This window comes from Dermacentor variabilis, chromosome 2 (genome assembly GCF_050947875.1).
Source record: "Dermacentor variabilis isolate Ectoservices chromosome 2, ASM5094787v1, whole genome shotgun sequence".
Taxonomy (NCBI): domain Eukaryota; kingdom Metazoa; phylum Arthropoda; class Arachnida; order Ixodida; family Ixodidae; genus Dermacentor; species Dermacentor variabilis.
Window position 1 is genome coordinate 102,094,980 of NC_134569.1, and position 18,004 is coordinate 102,112,983.

Sequence of the window (18,004 nt, forward strand, 5' to 3'; positions counted from 1 at the left end):
GGGGACCCAATCTCGAAGCCCGCACTGCCGTACACAACACGCCTACGCGACCGCGCTACCTGGCGACGTCTTCATTTCCTCCCGCGAGCGGTGCTGCCCAGCAGCGTCCGTAGCGCCGCCTAGCTCAGGTTGGGAAGTCTTTACGCGGGGGCGATACCTTGGCACGACGCGGCACACGGGGCAACTATTGCCGCGCAGCAGAATATGCGCCCTGTGAGCTATTTTAGGCGCCTCACAACGCTGGCGTGTTAAGGACCGCCACCAGCTGTAATAACGCACTTAATAATGCGTTAGCATTAGGAGGGTCAAAGTGGAAAACTTCAGCGGTGATTTAGCAGTAAACGTCGGAGAAATGCGATAGAAATACGTCGCACATCTTTGAAGTCCCAGATCCATGATTAGAACAGCGCTCACCACATGGCAAAATGTTCAGTTCACTCGATAGAGGTCCTGCCCTTTGGAGGAGCGAAGTGCAATTAACGGTGGTCCTGCAGGCGACGAATAAATCAGTCAAGACTAGAAAACCTGGTCAGAGCAACTTTTCTCTTTGAGTAGTACAGCATCTACCTAGCATATCAAACAACATATATGGAGCCTCCAGCCTCAGCCACATCCATAGACCTAACCTTGCATTCATCTGACGTCCGCGTGAAGTGGTCAACTGCACCTGACCGCATGGGAAGTGATCACTATCCAATTTTAGTGTTTACTGCCGACTTCCATATGCGCGGCTCTAAAATTAGCCATGTCGTTAATTGGGACACATACAGGGAACAACTTGCATGTGTTTCTGGTGATGTCATAGACAAAATGATTTCTGGTAAGATGGCTGTTACCACAGCGGTCAAGTTGCCTAATCATTTTCCGACTCCGGATTTAAAACTCAGGAACCTCCTTCATGGAAGGTGGCTCACGTTGTCCCAGTGCTGAAGCCCGGCAAAGAAATGACAGACTTGGCCTCGTGTCGTCCTGTATCACTGACGTCGTGCGTGGCTAAGCTCATGGAGAAGCTGGCAAGTAAGCGTTTATCTTGGTGGCTCGAAGATAGAAGGGTTCTGCCAACATGCATGACTGGATTCCGAACAGGTTTAAGCGCGCAAGATAGCGTCTTGGACTTGATAAGCCATATTGAACATCAAAGAGCTTTCGGCCTTTCAACACTAGTTATTTTCCTAGACGTATCAAAGGCTTATGATAACGTCCTTCAGAGCTCAATACTAAATAGTTTGCAGGCCATGGGCGTACAGGGCTATCTTCTGCGATTCATTCACTCATTTATCAGTCATCGGAAAATTCAAGTACGATTAGGAAGTACCACAAGCACCGAAAGGGCGGTATCGCGAGGTGTACCTCAGGGAAGTGTTCTTTCCCCAACGCTCTTTAACGTTGCAATGGCTGGTCTTCCCGCTGAAGTGCAAAAACATTGCAGGCATGTCCATATGTCGATATACGCGGACGACATTTGTCTTTGGTTAACCGGATATCAACACAAGCGTTTAGCTCTGATAGCTCGACAGGCATTACTTTCAGTTCAAAATTACCTTCAAGGTGTTGGGTTGACTCTCTCGGTAGAAAAATCTGGCTTCATCATGTTTCCAGGTAGAGGAAGAAGGTATGCGCGGCTGAAGATAGACCTTAATCAATCTTGTCTTCGACAATTGCAACACAAGCGCTTTTTGGGCGTCATTATTGACTACCGCCTACAGTGGCGACGAGCTGTGGACTCGGTTGTGACATCGATATCTTCGCGTCTCAATGTGATCCGTAGAGTTGCAAGTGAGCAATGGGGAAATCACCCTTCTTCTATGGTCAGGTTGCACGATGCACTAGTGACGAGTCGAATAATGTATCAGCTCCCTTTAATTTCCCCAGCGATATCACAGCTGGAACGACTTGAGATTCTGCACAGAAAGGGCCTAAGAAGGGCTCTTGGCGTTCCGCAGACTGCTCCTAACAATGCAGTACTTTATGCATCTCTATCGAGACCTCTTACCTTAGTCGCTTCACAAAGGTTATTGATGCAAATTGGCCGCCTCAAACAGACGGCAGCCGGCCGAACCCTTCTACAGCGCCTTCGAAAAAGATCCGAGTCCCGAGCGTACTTGGCCCTTAATACTCTTGGTTACCTGGGTCTTGACGCTAGAGGTCGAACTAAGAGGTTGAAGCCACCTTGGTCTTTTGCGAGCCTCGATTGTTCGTTGGCAGTTCCTCACGTTCGTGCTAAGCGGAGTTCTCCTTTGGCGGCAACGCGTTCGCTCGTACTGGAACATCTTGAAACTGAATATGCACGTCATCTTCAAATTTTTACTGATGGCTCTGTGGACAAGGTCACAGGATCTAGTGCAGCTGCTTTTCACATTACCTCTTTGAAGTATGATTGGTCCGTTCGCTTCACTGCAGTCGTGTCCTCCACAACGGCAGAAAGCGTTGCCATTGAGGCAGCTCTCAAAAAGCTACGGTTTTGTACGCCTCAATCTGTTGTCATTCTTACAGATTCGAAATCCGCCCTTCAAAGGTTAGAGCACGGGTTCCCTACTGATGCCTTATCTCTAAGCTCCTTACGTTCAGTGCAAAATCTCCGTGTCAAAGGCTTCTCCATACGATTCCAATGGGTGCCATCACACATAGGTATCATAGGCAACGAGATGGCGGACAGCCTCGCCCATCGAGCGCTGTCTGGGAATCCTTTGAGAAAAGTGCCTCAAGAAGACAAGAGACTCTTCAGAGAAGCGGTGTCGTGCCACTTCAGTTCTTTGTGGAGCTCACCTCACAAGCCATGTGTGATCAAGGGTCTCAAAAGAAACCAAGCCACCTTACTGCTCCGCATTCGCACGGGCTCTGCTCGTACCCCTGCGTGGAAGTATAAGACTGTCCTGGCGTTATCACCATTATGTTCAACGTGTGGTGTGTGCGGTGACATAGAACATTACCTAATGTGCTGTATTGTGTATAACGCGGAAAGGAGGGTGTTATTCGGGTCCCTCAAGAACACAGGACTTCCTCACAGCTCTCTTCAGGACATTGTTTTCCCGCGCAGGAACCGATTGTGTAGGAAGGAGGTCTCTCGCCTTCTGTTAAATTACCTACAAGACACGGATTTGGCTTCCACATGGTGAACTGAGGAGTGACCATTTGTAATTGGGAGGTCTGTGTCTGATTATGTGATTTATTTATTTCAAGTGTCGCTACGGTGGAGCAATTGCCGGCAGCAACTGCAAGGCTAATCCCACCAGTAGCCTACAACAACCCAACTCAACTCAACTCAACTCAACTCAACATATATGGACCACCACACCAACGCCGCCGACGATGACGACGGCGAAAATTCGTCAGGAGTGTCCATGTAATTGTTATTGCAATACTGCTGAGTGAAATTTCAAGTACTGGCGAATAGATAGATAGATAGATAGATAGATAGATATATAGATAGATAGATAGATAGATAGATAGATAGATAGATAGATAGATAGATAGATAGATAGATAGATAGATAGATAGATAGATAGATAGATAGATAGATAGATAGATAGATAGATAGATAGATAGATAGATAGATAGATCTGACTTCCGCTGCTGGCATTAGCGTTGTGCGCGAGCGCGCTATAGCGTGCCTGTTAAGTTCCTGTTTGTGAGCATTGGTCTGAGCACAACGGACAGTAAAGGTCAAGCTGACGTTGCCTAATATTTCACTAGGGGTTGACTATAACATCCGCGATTTCCCGTCGGTCTCATCTCGTGCGGAATCGAGGTATATGGGGTGGTGTGACGCTCTTCAACACGCTCTGCGTCACACCAGCGCTGTGAGACCCCTGGTAGCTTCCAGGGGCCTGCTCCTTCCGCCCAGCAGCAGTTGCTTTGCGTGCTGCATGCGTCGAACCAACACGTCGCACCTGCGTTTAATTTGAATACTGTCCAAGGAGATCAAGCGCAACGCTAAGCATTGCTAGCGGTGTCGATGATTTTGCCTTCGGGCGATACTGCGACTTTTTTCCGAACTTGTGCCAAGAAAAAATAATTATGCGGATCCAAAGCACCCCTCGCTGTCTACGGGAAGCAAAGCTTTCGTGATGTGATTAATCAAATGCTATATAAGTTGTCCATTTCATTACTTTGGCGTAAACGGAGCTCGCGCACGCGCATGTGCTCTTGTAGCATCTGTGCTATACGATGTGACAGACGCCACGATCATCTCAAAGAGCAAGTTGGCGTTGGCACGATAAAAGTATACGTGCGAGTGTGGCCTATTCGCTAGAGCATTGGGCTGCATTCCAGCGTAATCACTATCGGCGTCGCGCACGCGATATTATTCAAGGTTATTTCGCCTTCGAATCAGGGACAACATTCTAGAATGTTTCGGTGTATGCAGACGCGGGGGGCATCGAGCGATAACCTTGTAACAGTAGCTAGTCGGTTAAAAACGGTCACCGGGAGAAAAAAAACGCAATGTACGCATGTCAATATGTCCTTGGCCGAATCCAACAATAATTTAGCTACAAGTCTTATCTATTCAACTATATATTCGACTTATTTCATCTCCGTGTAAGTTTTATCCAAAAGAGCAGATATTCAAGGCATTGAGAACAGCTCAGCGAAGCTTGCAGAAATTTCTAGGGCTTTCGTGATAACTCTGTGGACCGTATCACATGGCACACAAAAAGGGGTGTGGAGAGGGGAGATTTCAATGTATCGTTGTGAACTTGAATATTTTCCACATGACGCTACAGCAAGAAATGAAAAGAAAGCCTGAGCGCTGCGTAAACTAACAGAGAAGATTTCCAGTCCACTTTCAGTGCCTCCCGCAGCATGATTCCACCAGGAGAACTGCGTTTGACACACGTTATAGTCGCAAGCAAAAGCTCTGCGATCAAGGCACCAGCAAAAAAAAAAAATTAAAAATCGCCAAGCGCAGCAGACGTCGCATTGCTTCAGTACATTCATTGCATTGGGCGAACGTGAGCTTGTAGGCTGCACCATTTTATTTCTTTTTCGTGTAGCATGTAGGCTGCATCATTCTTTTTTTATCCGCGGCTGCATTGATCTCCAAACTTTTACTCGCAAGTGTAGAAAACATTGGCAGTTTCGCCCAACGGGCGAAGCATTTACAGTGATAGCAAGGTTTAGCGTTGGCCTTGAAATCCTTGGACGGCGTTTTGAGTAAATGCGGGTACGACGTGGCTTGAAGCAGCACGCAAGGCAACTTCTGTTGGGCAGAAGGAACATCGCCCTGGCGGCTACTAGGCATCTGAGAAATCTAGCCTCACGAGAGCCCCCAGTGGCGCTGTAGGGGTCACTCTTCGACGATGCATGACATTAGACTGGAGCAACGGGAAGCTATCGACATTAGAGATGGCACAGTTAAACATTAGATCAGTAAAGAGCACTGGCTCCGGTACCGGTGAAATTGCATCACTTTGAGCTTGTGAGCCGACGTATTGTTTTGTATCTTTAATACCTTAGGATAAAATCCACGCACTGCGAATGAAATGTTTTATTACTGTTCTTTGCACTCAGAGATTGCCAATATTCTGACGAATATATCAGTCAAGACTAGAAAACCTGTTCAGAGCAACTTTTCTGTTTGAATAATATAGCATCCATCTAGTATATCAAAGGACATATACGGACCACCACACCATTTCCGACGACTATATCGACGGCGAAAATTCGTCAGGAGTCTTGATGTAACTGATATCGCAATAATATTGAATGAAAAGCTCTGGCGAATCGTTACGTGTCCTGGCCTACCACGCCACTGGCGCAATGCTGATTTTTAGGTCGATTGCACCGATGAGACAGACGTGCGAGGAAAAGAGATTATTTTACAAATATTTCAAGAGAAACTGGTACACGTTTCTTCAACTATAGCTGTATTTACTACTTTTATCATGTTTTAAGTGCTCGCTGTCTATATAAACATACACAACTGGCAGCCTTATGGTAAACTGAAGATGTCAGCACCTCAGTGGGATCGGCATATGTTACTCCCGATGAGGGCGCATGGTCTGGCTGAACAAGCAGAGGAATCAAAAAAGAGTAAATGCATTGCATAGGGTCGCATAGAAAGTCTCGTAGAACTGTGGGAACCTCCGGAAAGGAGGAAAGCAAAACCCATACGGCGCAGACAATCGAAGTGTCCCTACCTGGACGCAGTAGGCCTAGGAGGAAACAGGCGACAGCCGAGAGGAACAGGAAGCCGGTGTTGGACCATCGACGACCCACCGAATCCATGAGGACGAGACAGAGGACATTCACGGGCAGCTCGAAAGCGATGGCGATGGCGTAGGTCGAGTATATGTTCAGGTCGAGTCTGCCGAGCTGCAGCGTGATCACATTGTAGCACAGCGTAATGACGAACCTGTGCATACAAAATCATGGCGCGCGTTCGTCTATGAGGGAGGCAGAAACAATCATACTAAATGTCAAACTGATATTTCAGTCTAGAAAGGCGAAGTTGTCATTGAAAACTGGAACAAACTGCCAGATTCAACAGTAAATTAACATAGCCTTTCAAGATTCTGAGAGTCACGTACTCCTTTCTGAGAGTCACCCAGCCGCACGTCACCAGTTGATTCATTTGTTTCCTCATATTATATAATGCGTCTTTGGAATTACACGATGCTTTTTGCAACATGTGATTTCCTGTCGTTCTTTTGGACCGAAATTATTGCTATATTATAGCTAAGCTTGTGTCCTGTGGAAGATTTTTCACAATTGTACAACCTATTAGAATCGTTATTTCCTTATTGATTATTCCCGTTTTCCTCATGTAATGCCCCATCAATGTCATTTAGATTCAATAACCTACAATTATGAAGTATGAGCAGGTGACAGTCTTTATTCGACAGCAGTGAACTTAAGTGTTCGTGCGATTAGGAAATTACGGGAGAAGGGGGGAGGGGGAAAGTTATTCCCTTCAATGAGCGGTGAAAAATAAAGCTTGTGCTCTTGGTTACTCGCAGTAAATATGAAATTGTGGGGATAGAGATGAAAAGTAGGCTCATTTGCTTGATTATTACTCTCGGGATTCGTAACACATTAAACATCAAAACATTTTGTTTTGCTTCGAGAGCACACTGAGTTTTCGTTTAATATATTAGTCGAGACGAAATTTTCATCACAGCAGCTGCTCAGGCATTCTCTGCGGGCTATACAATATGTGTTTAATGAATGAAATCTGCAATCTATTTTTCGATTCAACACGTTATAACGATTCAATCAATTTACGCTATCTCTCATGCAGCACGATTTGCGCACCATCGGCAGCACATTGCGGTAAATTACTTATATTCAAGCTCAATTTGCTTAAACGGGCCCCCGAAACGCTTTTAGAACATAACAAAACGTCGTTGTTGTGTTAACGACGCTCCTGTGAATATGTGAGCCAAATATTATTGCACTACATGCAGCAGGTAATTTACAATCTCTTGTCAAAAGCAGTGAGGAGTCGCTTGCTCTCTCGCATCCGCAGTGTCGTCATCGAAAGCAGTTGGCCAACCAACGCTGCTGGCTGATTTCGTAATCGAAAGAATATTGTCAGTAATACATAATTCTCAATATTCAGGTATATATATATATATATATATATATATATATATATATATATATATATATATATATATATATATATATATATATACCTGAATATTGAGAATTATGTATTACTGACAATATTCTTTATTACTTTATTCTTTATACTGACAATATATATATATATATATATATATATATATATATATATATATATATATATATATATATTATAGTACCGAGACCGATCAAGTTGTCCAGCGCTGTTTATTCCAAAGAAGGCAACGCTCTCTGCTCACGCGCGAAGAAGTAGAACAGGGAAGATGATGGTGGCTATGTACAAATGAAAACGACGAAGTACGTTAGTAGTGCTTACACTACATATATATATATACAGATAAATATATATATATATATATATATATATATATATATATATATATATATATATATATATATATATATATATATATCTGTATATATATATATATATGTAGTGTAAGCACTACTAACGTACTTCGTCGTTTTCATTTGTACATAGCCACCATCATCTTCGCTGTTCTACTTCTTCGCGCGTGAGCTGAGAGCGTTGCCTTCTTTGGAATAAACAGCGCTGGACAACTTGATCGGTCTCGGTACTATAATATATATATATATATATATATATATATATATATATATATATATATATATATATATATATATATATATATATATATATATATATATATATATATATATATATATATCGCCTCTGCGCTGCGCGACAGCTGCGTCTGCTGCGTGTAGCCCCCGAGATGGCGACGGCGTGCTGCGTGGCCTAGCGGGCGCCAAGGGCTGCCGCGACGAGCCCTTTCACCGCCACGACACCCAACTTTTGGCCGGGGCTTTGCCCTCTTGGCTCCTCCGCTGAGTAGCTTCCAGCGTACTAGCGGAGACGAAAAGAGAGGGAAAGCCGGGGATTGGTGCGATAAATCGACTTATTGTTGAAGGATTCGAAACAAAAATTTGCAACAAAAGATTTGCGCAACGACGTGCATTAATATTGAGGCCCATTAAGTTAAGTAAGTTAATATTGAGGCCCATAATTAAGTTAGAAAAATGTTTCAGAGCCCCGTTAATGGCGCTGCGCATATTACAGTCTCGAGTTCCGTGGCGAAAATGTTGCGAAACCCGCAACCTCGGCCTACAACACGAAGGTTAGGGTACAGGAAAATTTTGTTGCCGTACCATGCAAAATAAATAAATATTGTGAGTCGTCGGATTCTTGGTGATTTCACGAGCAGCAGCGTCGTCTGAAAGAAGCTTGGCGGTTTCCTCGACGGCGCGACTTGCTCGTCGCTCTCTTCGCTTGCTTCTTGTTGCTGTGTTTAAGAATGTTAAAGAAAGCATAAGTACCAGTCATGGGGCTCGACCTCGGATTCATGTGCACAGCCACTTAGACGTGAGTACGCAACACTCCGAACATTATTTACTGACAGTGCTGGCGAACTTACCCAGTTCAGAGCAAGAAAAATTCGCACAAAGTTGATCTTACAACGATGGAACACTGAAACAACAGAACACAGGAACTAAGGAACATGCAATACAGGGGTAAGAATGAAGACCCGAATGTTGCACTTCCGACTACCGAATTCTTAAACGGCGTTACGTCGTAAGACCCCGTCAAGCAGCAGGCTATAGTACGATAGCGCCTAAGGTGCGCACATGCCGGAAAGCACTTTCATGCCAAATTTTAAAGTATGCATATGAAAATTTTAACAAACTTTTTTTCTCACATGGCATACGCTCACGCGTTGCTTACATCTAGGTTTTTTTTCTTTCTTTTAATGATCAAAGAAATTTTTCAGCGCACATTTAGAGTTCAAAGCTAAACATGCGTTGTTTATACGCTGAACTAAAAGTCTACAAATGCAAGTTGTTATTTTTGCGCAACGAGCACAGCCTTACTTCATCCATCGATGCTTCCTTTAGCCAGAGAGTTATCCAACCACTATAAAGCTGGACATCCCACTACAGTAAAGTAGAAGGAAGATGTCTTTGCAAGGAACGGCCGGCTAACCATAACTGCAATGCTACCTTGACTCAACTTCTCGGCATTAGGGCATCCCGACCTGCCTGTATGCGTGCTTATACCTTCGAATGAATCATTCAGATATGATGTACGGAAATCCGTACTCATAATTTACTATAAGCTTACTCTACGTTGCTCATTTTCGTAACCTTAATTTAATGATTGATTTGATTTAGCTTCCTGGAGGGGAGGGGGGAGGAGGAGGCATAGAGTTGTTCGTTAATTCGGTCTCGCGCTTCCACCCGCTAGCCTACTGGTTAGCTCAAATGGCACAGAGCGACCATCCTGCCCAGTGTACGATCCCCGGAACAAGAATTTTTCTTCAGCGAAATTTGCTTTTTGGGGACACCGAATTAGGTCCACTAGGGGTACTGTGAAGAACTCACGTGGGTGGCAGTTTTACCTTGCGTTAAACTTCCTTCACTTTAAAATTTCCGCAGAACTTGCTTGAATAATGGCAACATTGGCGTTTGATTCGTGGTATGTCTATATACATGCAAGCTCCTAGCAGGAAATGCGAGGCCACCTCGCGCGCAGGCAGCCATTGCGTAAGCGTTGGCAATGTTTATCTTACGAGCAGCAGTTTGTTGAGGGTTTCCCTGGGCATTTTCTTTCCGTTAATGTGAGAAATCCGTTCCAGAGAGGCCAGCGCTTCCTCCTTACGGCCAACAGACAGGAGCCATCGGGGTGATTCTGGTACCCAGAAGCTGCAGGACCAAAATAGCGGCATAATGTACGTTTACGTATAGATAGGGCATGGTAAATGGTAAGCAAAGCGCATAAAGAGGGACAGCAGCTTGTCTAGTTGGTCTCGTATGCTATCCACAGTTGGGAATTGGCGCTAAATAGAACGGCACGCATATAAATGCAGACAAATGTGAGTGGTCTAGTTCGTCCCCTTATCTGTGTGTGGGTCTATTTAGCGCTAATTCACCAAGCAAGCAGGTACTTAAAGAACATTCGGGCATTACTGGACTGCAACATCAATGAGCACGTGGAACCATGGCGTCTTCTTCCAACATCTAACCACGACATTAGGTTTGTTTGTTTGTTTGTTTCAAGCACGCCAGCTCGGTACACTCGGTCTAATTGCAGTAAATAAAAGTTAGCCATCAAAGAGCTGGCATTATCGGCGTAACGCCAGCCTTGTGGCCGCACCTTTCCGAGTTGAAATAAAATGTCACTGCAACTGCGGCAAAGCCCGCTAATGTTAAGACACTCAGGGCGCTTCTCATTAAGAAAGCGAGAATTAGCTAGGCACAAAGACTAATAAGACAGGACTGGCCCTGATAAATTTGTACGAGAAAGAAATGGTAAAACACGAGTCATGTAAAGAAAATACTGCTCCAGCCTTTAGTGAGTTTTACATTCGCATTATACGCGTAATACATGACAAATTATTTCGTGAAAATGCTACTAAGCTTTGCGAGAAAGATACCCTTCATTCTTCCTTTTGTGTATGTTCGTGTAAAGGAATGCTACATTAGCGATATTTATATCCCCAAGCTCTTAGCTTAATTATGTTGCGATTCAGTAGGGCACACGCTTGTGAGCGTTTTGCTTAAACAGCAATGGCAGAAAAAGCTAGTTTCACAACAAACTCACTGCGAACACTGTCTAGGAGGGTTTGCCAGATCGCTGTCCATAAACTATTTCAGCATTGGTTTGGTGGAGAATGGTCTCATATTAGCACACAAAACCTGACCTGAAGACCAAAAATTCTTTCCTGTAATGTATCGTGCCCGATTCGCAGAATTTGATGATGCCTTATGGACGTCGCACAGGTCATTAGTCATTAAAAAATAAACTCAAGAATTGTTGTCCGACATCGGCTGCATATAGCCTTAAATTCAATAAATGAGTATCTAAGGTAACGGAGCATGCAGATATCTCATGCCAAATCGGTGGTCTTGCACTTCGCGAGAAATTAAGTTAGAAACATTTTTCCTTCCACAGATGGTCAGCGGATCGAACTGGTTCTGAAACACTGTTTCCTGGTCACGACTTCACACCGCCAGAATCGCTGGTACCAAATGGCGGGAACGACTGCGTCCCTGCACCCGCACCCATTCAGCTCTTGTCTGCCATAGAATTGCTTACTCTGCGTGTTTTTCAAAACTTATCTGCGACTTCACCTGACCGACAAAGCTGTTACAAGCTCGAGCCCTTAGGAGTCCTATCCTAGTCCGTGCGCCTAAGAGTCCTGTGTGCTACGTCGAGTCACGTCAATATGGCAGAAGCACAGGAGCTACATTTGACTATTGAAACTCACAGTTCGGAAACATGCCGGCCGGCAACTCTTCAGACTTGCTACTCGACATTCTGCTCAACTCCGTGCACTCGTTCCACAAATGCAGAGCTGTCCGGGTGCACAGATAAAGGTCTTGCTTCAAACGTATAAATCACGACTTCTACGGCCGATTTTTTTTTATTGAAAATGTCCCTGTGCATCATCCAACGTGCACTCTATACTCACTATCTCCCTCTTTTTACTCACCCTTTCCCTTACCACCAGTGTAGGGCAGCAAACCGGGCTCTCGCCTGGTTGGCCTTCCTTCCTTTCCTCTCTTTACCCTCCCTCTCTCTTTTGAAAAGAATGCCTGCATTGACAAAAAGCTTTACGCTAGAACTACTCGTAAGAGTAAATTCTAGCCAATCCTGGTGCTCGACATATCAGCAAAGGCGGCCGACCAAAGACAAACTACACTTATGAAAAGTTTCGTGAATACGGGCTCAGGTCTCTGCTATCCTCCATGGCTAGAAGAGTCAGTTGAAGTTTTCAAAAGAAAAGAGAAGTTTTTCTATAATCAGCGAAACAACTGACATTACATAAACCATACCAAAGTATCATTGCCAGTATTTACAAGACCCATTTAAGGTAGAACTGTTCGTAAGAGCAAATTCCAGCCAATCCTGATGCTCGACACATCATTAGCGAATGCGGCCAGCCAGCGGTAAAGAGAAATTATGAATGAAAAGCTTTCTTAGCTCCGCCCCAGGACTAAATTTCAAGCTTGTAAGGACGGTTCCGTCAACAAAACAGGTGCGGCAGAAGCTCTTTACCATCTTACAAGCGTCTTTACATACCACCTTTACAAGAGAAGTACGCCTGTCGACTAGGGCGCACGTTCTTGTTAATAACAGCAAAATTGGTGGCGATTCTCGAAACCAGAGCTTTCATCAGCACTTAAGAGGCCCCCAAAAAAAGTGGATAATCTATGTACCTCGCATCGTGAAATATGTTCTTGCACGCTTGTGGTCCTTTGCCTAGCAAGCACATTACAACTTCCATATCGTTGCATATAAGTAGTTGCATAGTGCCCACCGGCTCCGGCAATACAAGTAATTCAGAAGTAGCGCAAGGACAGGCGTAGTTTTTTTTTTTTTTTCACTTACATAAACCATAGCGTCCCATTACCACGTTCTTTTAGGCCCTTTTGTGTCCACATACTTGAGGAAAACACTTTTTCGTGCACATGCACTCACCAGACTAGTGCCGCGAGCATGAAGTCGATAACCGTGGTGGACAGAAGCAGGATCCTCCAGCTCTGCACCAGATAACCGTACCAGGGAAGCGCGGCGGAGAGGCACGACCAACTCATGGCGAAGATCAGTGTAATCAGGGACCTTCTGTGGGACACCGTGAACTCGATCGCTGCGAGAGTGCGCGCGGTACGTTAAATGCTTGTATAGTGCGCACCGCGCCAGCCGTAGAGAAGGCGTCGCGACGCCAGTCCATCGTGAAAGCGACACAGTGAATTCCGCACAAGAGATGGCGTCGCAGCTTGTTTTGGGGCAGACAATTTTCCTTTCTACAGCCGCTCTCAAATGTGCCGTTGTGAAGAGCACGTGCTGTTGTACTGGTTGTACTGGCCCCCTTGCAGTCTTTGACGATCGGCATCGTTCACATTAACGCGAATAAGGCGCGCTCACGCAAGTTAGCTGTAAATCTGGCCAGAGGGTCAAGGCAAACGTGCTCGCCGTGAGACTCTGCACTGTCGCACCAGCCATTAGCAATGGAGTGGAATACCTATGACGAATGTCGCACTGCAAACGGTGCCGGCTCCAAGACCAGTAATGAAACGCAGAGCCGTGAAGCCCACGAAGCTGGAAAACAGGGCGCTGAATGCGTTGCCGCTCCCGCCTAGGGCAAGAAGTATCAGGATGGTCTTCTTCCTTCCCAGCCTGCGAGTATGAACTTGGTCTCAAGTGTAGGCCGCACGAGTAGTCACGGTTGCTCTTACATAACAATGCGCAAATTAGTAATTTACATATATACACACGTATATATATATATATATATATATATATATATATATATATATACACACACACAGTAGAGCGCCACTATTCATATATAGCAAGAGACATTGCGCTTGTGTATGGGTTTCCCTCTGTCTCGTTGATTGCTTCCGCGTTACAAAATTAGTTATGTACACAACTTCATATTATTTATTATGAGTTTGTTTAGAATTGTAGGCTATGTAGTTTGCTTTCAGTGTTGCAGAAGATATTCATCAAGCTAATTTTAAATATAATCAGGGCAACGTGAATTCAGTCAACCAAGAGAACAAAGTGGCTTCACGGAGGAGAATTCAACTGTGCATCACACCCATGTCATCAATCACGTAATTTAGAAATCTGCGAAATAAAATCAAGTTCTCTATATGGCTTTCATAGATTACGAAAAACCGTTTGATTCTGTAGAGATACCAAGCATGAGTGAATCATTGCGTAGTCAAGGGGTACAAAAAACACAGGTTAATATCTTAGCAAATATTTATAAAGGCTCCACAACTACATTAATTCTTTGCACGAAAAGCGGGAAAATACTGACTAAGAAAGGAGCAAGGCAAGGAGACTCAATCTGTCCAATGCTATTCACTGCAGGCTTAAGCCTGTTTCACACGGTGGGACATTACACTGCGTTACTCCCAGGTATACAATTTTTGCAAATGCGAACTTCGCTTAACCGTTCCGCATGAGCAGAGCGCGGCAGCTGTGATTTTCGCATTTGTAAGTACCTGCCGGAAGATTGAATTATTCTTGGCGTCAGTTTCCTTCGGTGAAAACAAAGTAACACAGCTTAGAAATTTTTTTCTGTGAAAGTGTGTGTGTGTGTGTGTGTGTGTGTGTGTGTGTGTGTGTGTGTGTGTGTGTGTGTGTGTGTGTGTGTGTGTGTGTGTGTGTGTGTGTGTGTGTGTGTGTGTGTGTGTGTGTGTGTGTGTGTGTGTGTGTGTGTGCGTGCGTGCGTGCGTGCGTGCGTGCGTGCGTGCGTGCGTGTGCGTTACTTTACCAAACAAAAATTAAATAGCCAGGTCGCAATGACGTACGTGTCTACGATCCACGTTGTGATTGGTTCCCCGTACTTGCCGCATGTGTGTTTTCACAGAGAAGTTCAGCACTCCGAACATCGAAAAATCGCACGCACGAAGGGTCCGACGGCCCATTTGCCACAACTATGATTTCGCAAGTTGGAAAACGCAAGGTTTTAAAAGTATTCAAGCAAGTAGGCTTCGAAGGATTAGCAGGGAAGATCAACAGGGGGTATCTCAGCAACCTGTGGTTTGAAGATGACATTGTTCAGCAACGATGGATATGACTTGCAAAAATTGATTGAGAGCCTTCGCCGACAAAGCTTAAGAGTAAGTTTTAACATCATTATGCACAAGACTCAAGTGTTCGGCAGCCTGGTAAGAGAACGATAATTTGTGATTGGCAGTAAGCTTCTAGAATCTGTTCAAGAGCGCGTTATCTGCGCCAAATAGTCACAGGCGATCCTCATCATGAAGGGTAAATTCACAGAAGAATAGAAAGGGGTCGCTGGCACATACGGTAGGCAGCAATAGTAATTGCTTCCCTGAAAATACGTTTGCACTATATGAGCCAAAATTTATACTGTCCTACAGAAACTGCCTTTACATAAACGCTCGACGCCCAGCGATCTACATAGCAGATCTACGTGATACGCTTTTGCGTAGGGAACAATCATATATCTACCGTAGGGCGTAAGAACATATGCTTCGATTAAGGTTAGCGGACAGCACGGTTCTTAAAACTCCACTTCGTTTGTCAGATAACAGATGTTTCTTTTTTTTTTTTTTTTTTTTTTGAACTTGGTTGATAGATTGGTGGCGCCATCTAGGCTGACAAGTGCTAGGCAAAACTCGACGCGGCATATTTGAGCAGTAACATTGTGTGCGTTGGACGGGGCTCGGGACAATGGGGAACTAAATTCGTCGGTCTTTTGAAGAACTGCGTGTCATGGGGCGTCCGTCATCGCTAACTTTATGCGCACTCTCACGAATCCTCGAATACCCACACCTTCAAAAGCCACTGAAGCTCTCGGGTACGAAATGTTTCATACGGGTTCTTAAGAGTCGAGTTGGCACCAGGCGTCTAGAAAATATTAACGTGTGCGTGGTGAGAAATAAGTGTCCGCACATGAACTAACTAGATGCCATGTCAATGCCTCTCTTGCGAAGCAGTAAAACTGCGCACCCAGCGATTCACGAAGCACTAACTTGCCCAAGGAAACTGTGGCATATACGCCAGTAAAGTAGTTTGCACCAGCAAGCTTGGATTCTTTTACGTCCTTCAAAGTTTTCAATACGCTGGCGTCTTTACATCCGCATCATATCGGTATCCCGCCACCGCATTCAGACGCTCCATATTGCCAGCCGCCATATTGCGCTTGACATTGGAGCGCCGCAGTTTTTACTTTGTCATCGATCCGTCAATGAACGTTGTCTACTTTCGTGCGAAGAGTAACTACTAGAATTTCATTTGAACTGATATGGTAGAAGTGATCCGGGGCTTGTGATTTGTTACGTTCGATTTCATTTTCATTTCTTTTTTTTTTTTTTCATTTCATCCGTTTCGCCGAGTGGCCGATGCAAGCGACAACCACGGTGCGGCAGAGTTCAATCCGCATCCGAGCGAATGATGAAAGGTGAAAATAGAGGAAAATAAAATGGATCGTTACAAATCTTTCCGACCTTCACCACTGGCTCTGGTTCTGACGACGCCGCGCCACCGTCATCGCCCGGCTACTCGGTATTGTAAATAATAAGAAAATGAAATGCAAAAAATAATAATAATAATCTGGCGCGAAACGTGGCCCCTGGTGCTTTATTATGCAACGACTCGTTACATATTCCCTTCGTCCTGCCGTTTGTAATTCGCTGGCACTACGTCAAGCTTTCAGTTATCGCCAATATCGGCCACTCACTGCGACGGGGGATAAGAAATGAATGGATGAAAAGAATCATTACTAACACTGCCACTGCATTGCAATGTAGTAAAATATAAGAGAGATCGTCTTGGTGCGTCTTTAGAAACGGGTTAAGCGCGGCCTTATTTCTTACTGCAATATGAAAGCTGGGATTGCGAACAAAAGCGTGCGCTAAAATTAGGCGATAATTGCTCAGGTCGCGACACCAACATAGAAATGCACGGCTGCGAAAAAATGATTAAATGCCTACCTGTCTGCGAGGAAACCGGAGATAAGGCATCCCGCCATTGATCCTACCCAATAGGCAGTGTGCGCGGCGTACATCTTCCAGTTGTCACCACATATCCACTCGTTCTGCGGTGTAAAACAATAAAGGCTGAAGACTAGCCGGGTCATAATTGCTGATTAGAACATCAGGCATGCATACTTAAGAAAAGAAAATGTTTTAAGGCTGGAAATGTCCGTAAGAGCAGGTGCCAGCATATCGTGACGTTGGATATATATATCAGTAGTGAAGGCGAGCAGCCAATGAGAAAGAGACCTTACAAAGGCTTTGTGAATCCGGCCTTAGGTTAGTTAGTCAAGGTTGGTTATTGTCAAGGAGTTTTTTGCTTATTATGGTTATTAAGTGCATTTTGAAGGCACGAGAGCAGGTGTATGGGCACGTGGCTATAGGATTATCACTTCGGAAGCCGGAAACGGAACTTAAAATGTCTGTTTTAGCAGCGTTCTTAGCTCAGTATTACCAGGTACTACCTTGGGTGGCTTCTTGCGCTAGAGCTCGTAGAAATGAATTAATACTAGGCACTGCGAAACATACATGCCACTGTAGTCTGCGTCCTATCATTCCTGGGCTGCTTAATTATGGGCATCAATTGATCGACAGTGCAGCAACAGGGGTTAATCCGAACCATTATTGCTATATATATATATATATATATATATATATATATATATATATATATAAGTGAGATACGAAAGACAGGCAGGTGAACCGGAAGATAGACATCCAGTTTGCTACCCTCCGCTGGGGCAGGGGAGACAAAACGAGGAAGAAAAAGAGCGCTGCCAATAGTTATGGCAATAAGTGAGTGAGTGAGTGAGTGAGTGAGTGAGTGAGTGAGTGAGTGAGTGAGTGAGTGAGTGAGTGAGTGAGTGAGTGAGTGAGT

At 44.7% G+C, this 18,004-nt stretch overlaps 1 protein-coding gene across 7 annotated transcripts in view; it reads right to left on the bottom strand.

Moving 5' to 3' along the window:
• The window catches only part of LOC142572419 (solute carrier family 22 member 7-like), a 115,178-nt gene that overhangs the window by 19,426 nt on the left and 77,748 nt on the right, over window positions 1–18,004 (bottom strand). For 6 of the 7 annotated variants that reach the window (XM_075681513.1, XM_075681515.1, XM_075681512.1 and 3 more), the window contains 6 exons: window positions 17,086–17,189; window positions 13,632–13,786; window positions 13,088–13,256; window positions 10,176–10,308; window positions 8,758–8,891; window positions 6,141–6,355 (listed from right to left, as the gene is read on the bottom strand). In XM_075681513.1, the coding sequence (XP_075537628.1) occupies window positions 6,141–6,355; window positions 8,758–8,891; window positions 10,176–10,308; window positions 13,088–13,256; window positions 13,632–13,786; window positions 17,086–17,189 (910 nt within the window). The remainder of the gene's footprint in view (window positions 1–6,140; window positions 6,356–8,757; window positions 8,892–10,175; window positions 10,309–13,087; window positions 13,257–13,631; window positions 13,787–17,085; window positions 17,190–18,004) is intronic. The other variant, XM_075681517.1, reaches the window with a different exon arrangement.